Below are 12,695 nucleotides of genomic sequence, written 5' to 3'. Positions count from 1 at the left end.
AGGCAGACAAAACAGCCTTATCAGTTAGACACGTAGGCGATATTCCAAAAGCCAATGTCTCAGATGCCAGCCAAGGGCCGGCCTTCTATCGAGCAGCGTCAGGCCTGCTAGGTTAACCCTCTCCTGCACATCTTCAGTCAAATCTTTGGATTGTTTTTAATTGGGTTTTTAGGCTTATTTTTAAGAGAGTCCTTTACATATTCTGGACACGAGTCATTTATTAGATACACATTTTGGAAATGTGTTCTTCAGTCTGTGGCTTCCATTGGAGTCCCCTGGTGTCCCTTGGAAGGAGTGTGGGCAGGGGAGGGATATGCCCAGATTTGCACACACACACAACTGCTCTGGGTCTGATGTGGAGAACAGATCTCAGGGGCCGGGAGTGGATTAGAGAGGCCATCACAGTGGTCCAGGTAAGAGATGATGGGGGTCTACATTGGGAGGGGACAGGGTGGATGGAGGAAAGAGGCCGCATATGAGGAATGTACAGAAAGTAAGACTGACAAGGCATGCAAACACTCATTGTGAATTTCCAACAGGAGGAAGAAAGTTAGGTAGGGCTCCCTAAACTTAACTGCAGAACACAATACTATTGTTTCTAATAGCAATATTTCCATATCTTTGTGGGATTTTAGTGTTCTGATAATTTGGGAAAGGTGGGACCAACCAGATGAACTTTAGGGTCCCTTATAGTGCCATGAGCAAGTCTTTTGGGGATGATTTTAACAATTCCAAAATATTCTGAGGTGTGTGCCTAGGTGCATTATGATGGATTAAGAGTTACACACACACGTGTATCTAACATGTTGAGCTTTGGTCCAAGAAAATAACTTCATGACTGAAATGGAGCACAGTCTATGCCTGGAGACCCTTGTAAAAAGTGAAGGTAGAAACACTGTTAGCACAGCAAGTGTGAGGACGGGGAGAAGAAATTCATATTCATGTATTAACTCAGTTACCACATGTGCCTTGCAAATCCAGAGCACTATCTGTGTAACATGGGATTTCACAGCATTCTGTCCCAAGTGATACAGACAGTACTGTAAATGAAAAATCCTTTCCTCAGGCTGGGATCCGGAGCTCCGCTCATTCGTGCAGCGTGTGCTATCACAGGAGAACCTTTATTTAAGGTTGGAGATTCTATTTACCCAGGAGCCCAAACCACTGCTTAATCTGTTCTTGGAAAATAGACAAAACACCCTGGCAAACTAGCTGCAAAGAAGCCCCGAGGGAATGCAGAAGAATGTGAAATCAAGTACGCAGGTCGGTGTCAATGCAATAAATCAAGAGCACAGCAGTGATACATATTTTCTCTTCTGATACCAAAAAAAGGGAGGTTACATGAATCAATGGGACAAAACGAGAGTATAAAAATTTATATATATGTATAAATAAATAAATAAATAAATACACACACACACACACACACACACACACACACACACACACACGTGGTAGGTTTTTTTTGTGCTGTTTTATTTTAGGGGACAATGTATGTGAAGGCTAAGAAATGAATGTTTTGCCCGGTGGGAGCCACAGGATACAGCCATGAATCAGACAGATGAAGGCATCTCCTCCAGCCTAGCTGGGCCTGGTTCCCTGAGCCCGTGGAAAGGCTGGACAGGGAGATAGATGGTGGTGTGCCAAGATGCCTGCTATCGGGCGCACACGGTAATGGTCAAGCCCTCCTCAAGGAGGTGATGAGGAATCTAGCTGGTCATGCTATTTTGCCCTCTCCTACCACAAGGCCTTTGTACCTGCTGTTCATTCTGCCTGAAAGCCAGTTGCCTCCATCCATCCCCAAGTCTTGTGGATTCATCTTTCAGGTCTCAAATCTATCCTTTCTTCCCTGCTGTCTATACTCTGTCATCAGGGTGAATCCCTGATGCCTTACGGAGCCTAAACTTTGTACAGTCTTGAAGGCCCCTTTCCAGAAAAAGAATAACAATTATGAATGTGAAATTACATACCTAAATAATTAAGGTCCCTCCAGGGTGTTGAGAAGGGCCTGGTGAGCGAGGGGCTAGAGCTTAAGCTTCCCTACGTCACAGGGAACCTGCTGTCTCTGGCTGGCATATCACGTGGTGTGTTTGCCCAACAGAGCCCTCGACACGCTTTGCAATCATGTTTAGTGGCGTGAATAGTTGACTCCTAGCCATCTCCACCCTGGACTGTAAGCTTCTTGAGGGGAGACCGTGTCCATTTTGCTCACCATTGTTCGTTTTCCTACTGTTTAGTCTAGTGGCTGGCATAGGAGAGTCCTCAGTAAAAGGATTTGAGTAAATGAATCCTGAATTTTGAATCATAATTATAATCACAGTACTACTATCTCCCACTCATCAGGAGTCTACACTTCTCAGGTCCTGACCATGAGGACTGAGGGTACGCGGGGCGGGGGGTAGGTTGGAAGCCTCAGCCTGTGAAACATGGAAGAGAAAAGCACTCTGAACACTGGGAGTACAGGGAGGCTGAGGCTGGGGTGCCTCTGAGTCAAGGATGTGGCATCTAATTCCTACTGTCTACAGCACTGTGTCGCCCAGAATAAACATGATTTCATGAGCGGTAGGGATCCCCCCTGCCCCCAAACTAGTGCTTTGTAAGAACAAGCTGTGGCTTCCTAATTTTCCCTCTTGGGAAACAGAAACCCCTTCCTCATATGCATATCCTCCCTGCCCAGCCATACTCTTAAACTAGTGGGCCTGGTGATTATTTTGTGCCCAGGGGACATCTGGCAATGCCTGGGGGCACTTTTTGTGGTTACAGTGGGCAGGTGTTATTACCAGCTAATGAACAGAGGCCAGGGATATTGCTAGGCAGCCTACAAGGCACACGACAGCCCCTCCCAGCAAAGAATTCTGTGGCCCAGAATGACACTAGTGCCCAGGGTGAGAAGCCCTGCCTCAAACCCACAGGCTCCCTCTCCATCACTTTTCCTGGACACTTAGAGCTGTTTGCTGTTTTCCATTTTTTTTTTTTTTTTTTTTTTTGCAGTACGTGGGCCTCTCGCTCTTGTGGCCTCTCCCGTTGCGGAGCACAGGCTCCAGACGCGCAGGCTCAGCGGCCATGGCTCACGGGCCCAGCTGCTCCGCAGCATGTGGGATCTTCCCGGACCGGGGCACGAACCCGTGTCCCCTGCATCGGCAGGCGGACTCTCAACCACTGTGCCACCAGGGAAGCCCTTCCTTTTTTTTCCCATCCTTTGCCTTCTGTACTCCACACAGAACAGTGGGGGCAATGTTGGAAAGCTATTCACCAGAGTAAATGTGATGGAATTTCAGCCATACGTTCAGTTTATTCAAAACAAAATGAATATTTATTATAACACGGGCTATTCTAGGCCGATGCATTGAATGGCTTGCGAATCTTATTCAAATACAAATACTGAGTCAGTAGGTCTGGGGTGAAACCTGAGAGTCTGCATTTCTAACCAGCTCGCAGCCTGAGAATCTGCATTTCATCCCAGGATGAAAACACTGGGCCTGGGAGCACACTTGGAGTAGCAAATTTCTTGGCACTTAGGATACAGCAGCAAAGAAAACAAAGACTCCTGCCCTTGGGGAGCTTCCAGTTGGGCTAGAAAGTGTACTGGACCCAAAGAAGGGTGGAGAGGCTGAAGTCAGAGGCACTCGGAGTCTTAGAAAATCAGCTGGAAGAGAATTCAGAGGATGTCTAATCAAACCTCCCCATTTTAGAGATTGGGAAACTGAGGCTCACAGTGGGGAAGGGAGCTAGTTAACATCACGCAGCTTGCTGTGCCAGCTTTTGGGCAGGGCTGTTTGATTCCTATTCCCCTGAATTATCAGGGTCCTTAGGAAGTTCTTGAGGGCAGAGCTCATTAGGGTGGGGGGATGGCCAGCAGCTGTAGAGGTTGCAGGCGTGGAAGTCTGGAGACTCCCACGGGATGGCCCCACTACTCTCCATGCAGGAAACCTTGATTTCCTACTTCACTCATGTCCATCCCAACACACCTGCAGACACTGGGATATATTTGGGGAGATACTAGATTCTTCTCACTGACCCTTGGCGTTTCTGCACGATTAAATTTGTAGCAAAGATAAACCAGGGTAAAATCCTGGAGAAGTAAATTCTAAATGAGTTCAGTCATTTGGTCAGCAAGTAGAAAGAGTAAACTCAAACAGAGTTCGGCTAGTCAAAACCTCTTCCTAATCGGGAGTGGAAGGAAAAATCCTGAACACACACACCAGCTCCTGTGGGCACCTTTCGGGGCTCAGCAGAACACAGCCATCAACCCAGAGCTTAGAGAACCATTTGCTTGGTGTTGAAAAGCAATTGCTTCCTCCACAGCTGGTACCCGGGAATGGAAACTTTTAAATTCATGCCAGTTCGATTGGAACAGTAGCAAATTTCATGGAATAGCTAAAAAGAAAAGCAACAGCTGGTACATCAGGCATTAATAATATAACAAAGAAAGAAAAAAGAGAAACTTTTCATTAGTGCTTTTTGATGTCAATTTATTATTTATCCCTTCACCAATATTCAAACAGGCAGGCAGTCATAAAACATTCAAAACGATCTTCTAAAACAGTCAAGGCATCTGTTTTACCTCCGTTCCTTTTTAGAAACCTGGAAATCAGGAGCCCTGGCATTTATAGAATAGCTGTGTTTGAAAAAATAATATATATATATGTATTGTATCAAAAATATTGTTTGAGGGGCTTCCCTGGTGGCGCAGTGGTTGAGAGTCCGCCTGCTGATGCAGGGGACACGGGTTCGTGCCCCGGTCTGGGAGGATCCCACGTGCCCCGGAGCGGCTGTGCCCGTGAGCCATGGCCGCTGAGCCTGCGCGTCCGGAGCCTGTGCTCCGCAACGGGAGAGGCCACAGCAGTGAGAGGCCCGCGTACCGCAAAAAAAAAATTTTATATATATATATATAGTTTGAGGATCACTACCTAGAAAGAGTTTAGTTTAAATTTTATCAGTGGCCAGTAGGCAGGCAGACTACGGTTTGTAAAGGAAGATTCAATGTCAATCAGCAAAGTGTTGCTTCCAAATTTTGGACTCCTCCATGAGCATTACTTTGTGGAAACAAGGCATTGACAAAGCCCACTGTTTGGTAATTAGCATCCTGTCGAGTCTCTCCAATCAAGACCCGCAAGCTGCACCTGGTCCTAGTTAAAACACGCTTTGTGGGCAATTCTGACCTGACCCTCAGGGGCCCCCTGCCACGTGCAGAACTGCCTTCAGTGCACGGCCATAACTACCATTTACAAAATAAGAAGGCCTCTTCGTCCAGAGGTTCTGAGAGCTTCCGTCTAAACCTAATGACCTGCCACACCACTTTAACTTCTGTGATAAACGTCCATCCTTGTGATGCAAACATCTGCTCCTCCCCGAAGAAGGTATCTCTTCCTGGGACAGAAGATGCCTCGCAAACAAAATCATTGTTGAAACAAACCAAATGAAACATGGAAAAACTCTGGAAAACAAAGACTGTAAGCGCCCTGTCCTCAGGACGAGACCAGTGGAGGAGGAGGTGGCCCTCCCCAGCTCGGCTACCCTTCATTCCTCTCCGGGGCTGGCGTAGAGGTCGTGCTCCTTGATGTAGGCGATGACGGCATCAGGGAGCAGGTACTTCACGCTCTGCCCTTGGCCCAGGGCCCGCCTGATGTATGTGGCACTGATCTCGTTCTGCACTGGTTCCCTGGCCAGGTGGATGTTGTCCTGGTACCTCTGCAGGATGGGCGAGCCCAAGATGTACCCCTTTGGGTCGTGCCCTGCCCGGTCCACGCACACCAAGCCGAACTTCTCCACTATTTCTTGGATGTGCGTGTCTTTCCAGAGGTTGGGGGTCTGGAAGGTCTTCAGGACATCTGCCCCGCAGAGGAGCTTCAGCTCAGGCACAGCTGGAGAAACAAGGGTGGATCCCAAGAAAGTTACAGAAGGGTCATGGCCAGGAACGATAACATCATATTCTGTTTGAAATTTTCCAAAAATGCTTTTCTTGGAATATATGGGGAAATCAACATCTCCGTGTTCATGACTTAGAAAGAAAAAGCGTGTAAATGAATCCGAAGCTACTTCAGGGACGTACAGTTGTAATACTTTAATCAATAAATCTTTTAACATTGGCAAAATGCCAAGTAATACAAAATGGATTTTTTTTTTTTTTTTTCCAGTGTTATACCACAAGGCTGTCTGTGGTTGCTGGACCCCATAGCAGAGTCCAAAGGCGGCTGTGCTGTACCTAGAACCCCGTCTTCTGATAGAAGGTGAGGTTCTTAAAGTCCGAGGACTAACAAGTCACTGCCTTTCTCAAAATCTATTTCAGCCCTACCACCTGGTATTTTTATAAGTACAATCTCATCCTAAAGGTTAATTATAAAGGATCTGTGGGTAACTAAAAGGTCTCTAAGACCCCAGCTGGTGACCTTTTCATCTGTTTTCAATAAAACAAAGCTCTAGAACAACTGATCGATGTGGCTAATCCTTTGGCATTTGTGCTACTAGAGAATGATGATTATGATGATTAAAGAATACTTAACACGTATTGGTTGTTTACTGTGGGCACTATTGCTAAGCGCTTTATGTGTTTAATCGCATTTGAGCCTCAGAACAACCTCAGAAGGTAGGTGTTATTGTTGGGCCCACTTTGCGGAGGGGGAAACTGAGGCACAGAGAGGTGCATGACTCATTTAAGCAGAGGAGTCAGGATTTAAATGCACACAGCCAGCCTCCAGCTGGGGCATTTGAAACCGCTGGGCTCTGCCTCCGCCTGCTGGCAGGAATTGTACATGCGTCACCCTGCCTGGATATTCCTGGCACCATTCCTGTTCAGGTCCCCTTTGAATGGGCTAATCGGAAAAGGAAAAACCAAGTCCATGCTAGAAGCAACCAGCAGGACCTCTAGTCCTTCTGGAAGCCGGTTCTAGCTTCAGTGAATGGCAAAGGCTGGGCTTCTAGGTCACGGGCATCTCTCAGTCACCCTGGAATCTCAGCTGGGAGAGGCTTCAGGGATACCAGCTGCTGGGGAAAACCTGATGTAAATGGTCGGTTTGGGCTCCTCTATTGTGAAACCTTCGAAGGGATCCGGACGTGGACCAGAGAGATGAGTTTACAAACGAGCACCAGACCAGCCGTGCACTGCAAAGTGAGAAACTAGAGATGTCATGGACAGGTCAGAGTTCCGGCCTCAGTCGGGCACCGGCTGCTGTGGGGCTGGAGCTGAGATCCTTCTCTGGGCCTCAGTTTCCCATCCATGAAATGGTGGCACTGGACTTGCTTACTCATTTTAAAGCAGCAGATGTAATTACAGAAAACACACTTCAGACACTTTAGCAGCATAACTAGGACTCTAGTGCCAGACTTCTTAGATTCAAATCCTGGCTCTGCGGTTTGACAGCTGTGTGACCTCAAGTTTAAAATGGGGATATTAACAGTGCTTATCTCATAGGATTATCTTAGAATTGAATGAGCTTAGAAATGTAAAGCACTTAGAACAGTGCTTGGAACAGAGCAAGTGTGACATATGTTAACTACTGTCCATCCGTCCATCCATCCATCCATCTTTACCTAGTTATCCACCAATCCATTCATCAGCACATCCATTCAGCACTTACGGAATATCTCCTAAGTACGTGGCCTTTTAAAATCAATAAAACTGCATTTAAAAATTATTCAATAACTTAGACCCTTTTCACTCATTTGGGCTGGTCCCATTGCCTACAACATGTATGTGGATCCAAACTGCTCTGCACCTGTGAGATTTTACTCTAATTTCTTATTTATTTGACCATCGTAATGTAGCAAGAGACCACCGTTCGACCTTTCAAGCAATGGGGTTGCTGTTATGTGGTCTTCCTATGGGGGAGGTTAAATGATGTGCACTGAATTCCTGGGTCTTCTGGGGTCTGAGGCACACCACCCTGTTCCCACAGGTCAGGGATTCTCGTCCTGTGGATTTCCGTGGGAACGATTTCCACATATCCACTTCGATATTAGATATTGTTTGAATTCATTAACAATGACAGTGTGGAATATGATTCACTCTGAGCCCTTGCCCAGAAGAGACAAGTACCCACACCTGCCCCGTCCCCCAAGTCAAAGGCATGTCTGCGGGACTGGTGTGATGGCCATACGCGTCTCAGATCCCAACTCTGGGCAGTCCTGTCATCAGGCCCCCCAGAGGCATTCACATCTCCCTTTCAAATCCATTCACATCACTCTTACAAAATCTGCAGACCGAGTGACTCTGACTGTCTAAGTCCAAAGTCTGTAAGTCTGAGGTTTTGAATAAATACTGCCAATTTGGTTTGTCCTAACAGTGATATAGTGACATAAATAGATGTCCGTGGGCATTTGGGGGCAGTGTGCTTTTTGAATGGCCACAGGCTTTGGAAAGCAGAGGAAGTAGAGATTAACACAGAAAGTGGGAGAAGCACCACCAGGACCTTTCCCTGTGAATGTCCAGTTGCCCTAACTCTTTGACATCAAAAGCACCAACCCTGAGGCCAGTCAGCCCTGGGTTCTAATTTCAGATCTGCGAGGAGCCTGGGATGGTTATAGCTGGTGGGCCTGTTTCCTCAGCTGTAGTAGGGATAATAAAGCCTCCTTCGGGAGTTATGGAAGTTGAGTGATGGAGAGAATGCAATGGAAATCTCCTGCTAGTGCAGGCACCGAGGGTGGTGTCCGGAGCACAGGACTTCTGGGTCTAGACAGGACACCCAAGATGCAGCCAGGTATTGGCAACTGAAGGGTGGCACCCAAATTAACCTTGGAACAGTCAGTGTGAAATGGAACCAGATGAAGCGTCTGCTCTGGTTGTATGAAAGGAGAATGGGGCTGAGCTGTGCTCGGGCCCCATCAGCCAAGGCAGGGACCACATTCACAAGCGACAGAGGCGGCCTGTTAAGGGACTGAGGCATCATCCACCCCAAAGCGTGACGCCCAAGCAGCCCGGGACAAGGCAATTCACACGCCTCTGGGTGAGTCCAAGGAGGACTGCAAATCACAGGACTGATGGGCAAAGCAGGGCTCCGGCGGCCAGAAAACGCTGAGCTCAGTCCCAGAGGAGAACAGCGCGTGACAAAATACACGGCACACAAAATGGTCCTTTAAAAACGTCTCACCAGTAACATACAAGCGACCTCATCAAAAGCCAGGTGAGAAAAAATCACCTGCCTTTTTGAAATTGCTCTAGTTCTTTTTTTCTGATGACAAACATGAAATCTATGTCAATTATGGGATGTATGGAAAACACATAAGTATTTAAAGTAGAAAATAACAGCAACAATAATTCTTTCTACAGAAAACTCGATATTTTGGTGTATTTCTTCAGTCTTTTCTATTTAAACATGCAAATAGATGTGAAAGTATATTTACATATTTTTGTATACTTGAGATTACACAGTATTGTATCCTGATTTTTTCCCATTCCCCTCCTAAGTGTTTCTCCATATCATGAAAACCTTTTGTGTGGATTCTTCATCCTATATATACAGAACATCCTATCTACATCCTATATATACAGTGTAACTTACTTATACATTCCCTTACATTTAAACACTAAGGTTGCTTTTATTTTCTGCCATTATAAAAATTGCCACGCTAAACATCCTTCTGCATGTCTTCATCCCAATTTCTAAGTATCTCCTCAGCCAGGTTCCTAGAAGAGGAATGTATCAAGCAAAGGGCACACACATTTTTAAGGCCTCTGCTATATTTTGGTAAATTGAAAAGCTCACTTTTCATTCAATGCAAACTTCCTTTTTTTTTTGCGGTACGCAGGCCTCTCACTGTTGTGGCCTCTCCCGTTGAGGAGCACAGGCTCCGGACGCGCAGGCTCAGCAGCCATGGCTCACGGGCCCAGCCGCTCCGCGGCATGTGGGATCTTCCCGGACCGGTGCACGAACCCGTGTCCCCTACATCGGCAGGCAGACCCCCAACCACTGCACCACCAGGGAAGCCCTAAACTTCCTTTTTTAACAGTTACTTTGGAAGAGAACAAGATGAGTAGGATTTAGGGTTTGAACAGAGAGAAAGGGGATAAGGAACAAACCCCCAACATCATAGGGCCAAACAGAGCAGACTAGTAGCCCCCTGGAAAGATAAATCCAAAAAGAATGCAGGGTGAGCTTTGGCGGAGGGAAGGACTGGTTTCACCACAGGGAAGTGGGTTCCAATCTGGGCCTCACAGGACAGACAGGTTTTCAACAGGGAAGCCAAGAAGGGAAGGGGGAGGGGGGGCACACCAGGCAGAGACAGGGAATCTGGAAGCATCTGCAGAGAGCTGAGAAGCTGGGAGCCTAAGCATGGCCTTCCTCCTACCTCACTGGAAGCTACTCCCTTCCTTCACTGTGGGCTCCAGCATCCCGAGCGGCATGGAGTGCCCAGCACTTCCTGCCTGTGTGCCTTACTCAGCCGCCCCTCTGTCCCCGAAACATCCCCAGCCCCAGATAACCTGCTGATCCCATGAGTCATGGTGCAGGCGTCACCTCCTCCAGTCCCCCTAATCCATGTCTGGACTCACTGCCATTCACAGCCTGTCTCCAGCTCAGGGCAGGGGCTGGGCACCGGTCTCTGTTCTCAGCCAGCATCTCTAGAACCCTATTAGGAGTGACTGCTGAGCCAGAGGTGATTCAGAAAGAAGGCAGAGGGCTGAGAACGCACACTGTGTGCTGTGCTCGGGACTGGGGGACAGATGAGGTGCCCATGCTGGCAATGGAGGGGGGCAGACAGGGAGACCAGGGGAGTGTAATAAACATTGTAGAAGCTGATCATATAGGAGACTCTGTAGCTCCTTCTTTCTTGGATTCCCACTGTAGTGCACAGTTCCCCAAACTGGCGGTAAAGCAGTTCCCCAGCGGGCTTATTAAATATCCAGAGTCCCAGGCCCCATTCCCCCTCAGCAGGTCTGAGGCGTGGCCTGGGAATTAGCATTTCTAACAAGCCTCACAGGTGATTCTGCTGTGAGTGAGCCTTTGGCCAGCATTCAGGAACTGCTGCAGGAAACCTTTAGGGCATTTTCAAGTCCTTTTAATTAATTGATTAATTAATTATAAACATATATATATTCTTTTTCAGATGTTTTTCCATTATAGGTTATTACAAGATATTCAGTATAATTCCCTGTGCTATACAGTAGGTCCTTGTTGTTTACCTATTTTATATATATAGTAGTGTGTATATGTTAATCCCAAACTCCTAATGTGTCCCCACCCACCCTTCAAGTCCTTTTAGAAGAGTGTTTCCCAGTCTGTGTTCTGGGGAGCACCGGTTCTGAGAAACACTAATATGCATTAAAAAGAGTCCCATGATTAAAAAGTGCTAAGCACGGCCACGAGCCTCTTCCCTTTCTTTCAGAGTCACAACGCGCATGAACATAGTAAAGGCTCTGAAAAGTCCTGCAGTAAAGACACCACTTTAAGTTTGCTTAACCGTGACATTCTGGAGTCCTTCTAATAGGGAAATAGTGTCCCACCAACTAAAGTTGGGAGAGCCGCTGGAGTGTTGGCCCAGTGGGACCAGCGATTCCCTGCTCATGGCACATCGTGCCCCCCCATCACTGTCGCTGCTGCTTATGTGCCTGAGGGGCTATGCATTTGACCCCCGGTACCAGGGCTGCCATGGGAGGTACTCTGAAATCACGGCTGACAAGATTCCATCAAACACCAGGAGTTGACAACAGGGTAGAAACCCAGGGCTACAAATTAAAAGGCTAATCCAAATCGACTTTACATGCCTTAAAAAATAGGTTTTTCCTCTTCCAAGTAAAACACCGAGTAACACTGCTAGGAAGTATTAGTTTAAGGGAAATAATGGCACATTTTGTTTCCAAAAAGACTAAGGCTTTCAAAAGCGGCCCAGCAGCACCCGGAAGTTGATCTCTGTGTAGCCCTGACTGTAATCCAGGTCACGAGCCCACGTCACAAGTGTAGGTAAACTCCTTTGGGGCAGAAAATCCCAATTTAGCATAACGATTTACAAGGGATGGTTAGTTGACCTTTCAACGTGGGAAGTGTCACCCCTAGCAGGCTTCCAAAGCTCTTATCTGTGCCCAGAGGGCTGTGACTCCCGAAGCCCTGACATCTCACCCTCCCACAGAGGAGAGGGTCAGCACCCACCTGCGGGGGCTGGAGAGTCAGCCTTGCCTTGGTCCAGGCCTTCCTTCCAGGGCAGAGATCTGAGCAGTTCGCTGTGATGATGCCTGTGTTGTAAGCATATGGGTTCAGGGGGCATCCATGTGGCCTACAGTCCCCCTAAACCACCCGGGGGGGGTCTCTGATTTTAAGTCTCAACCTGCTTTTGTCCATTTTAGGTAGCTCATTCCATAAATATTTGCTGAAGGCCTACTACGTGCCAGGCCCTGTGCCAGGTGATGCGTCTGGGTCCTCACAGACCCCCGCGTCCAAGGCAGCTCACAGCCTTCTGTGAGCCCCGACTGAAAGGAGGAAATGAGCAATTTCTACTCTTTTAGTATTTTCTTTCAATACTTCACTTTTTACAAAAAAACTGAATAGGGATTACAGACCTGGGCTATTAGAATCAGACCTGAGTTCAAAATACAAATTTTCAGTTGTAAAGCTGGGATAATACACCTACTTTTTAGACTTTTGTGGAGGTAAATGAGCTAACACACAGTAAGCACTGGCACAGTGCGTGGCCCGCAGCTGCCTCTCAAGATAGAGGCTCTCTCGGATCCTGGGCTAGTACTTTAGAATTTGACAGGGTAATGCTCA

At 47.3% G+C, this 12,695-nt stretch overlaps 1 protein-coding gene across 1 annotated transcript in view; it reads right to left on the bottom strand.

Annotated features, from left to right (window-relative positions):
- Window positions 1-4,906: 4,906 nt before the first annotated feature.
- The window catches only part of NMNAT3 (nicotinamide nucleotide adenylyltransferase 3), a 116,479-nt gene continuing 108,690 nt past the window's right edge, over window positions 4,907-12,695 (bottom strand). Inside the window, exons 4-5 of the mRNA XM_079921525.1 lie at window positions 12,081-12,163; window positions 4,907-5,864 (exon numbers count right to left, since the gene is read on the bottom strand). Of these exons, the coding sequence (XP_079777651.1) occupies window positions 5,521-5,864; window positions 12,081-12,163 (427 nt within the window). The 3' untranslated portion in view covers window positions 4,907-5,520. The remainder of the gene's footprint in view (window positions 5,865-12,080; window positions 12,164-12,695) is intronic.

Source organism: Stenella coeruleoalba (genome assembly GCF_951394435.1).
Source record: "Stenella coeruleoalba genome assembly, chromosome: 5".
Classification (NCBI taxonomy): domain Eukaryota; kingdom Metazoa; phylum Chordata; class Mammalia; order Artiodactyla; family Delphinidae; genus Stenella; species Stenella coeruleoalba.
The sequence above is the reverse complement of the archived record's forward strand: the minus strand, read 5'-3'. Positions and strand labels throughout refer to the sequence as shown.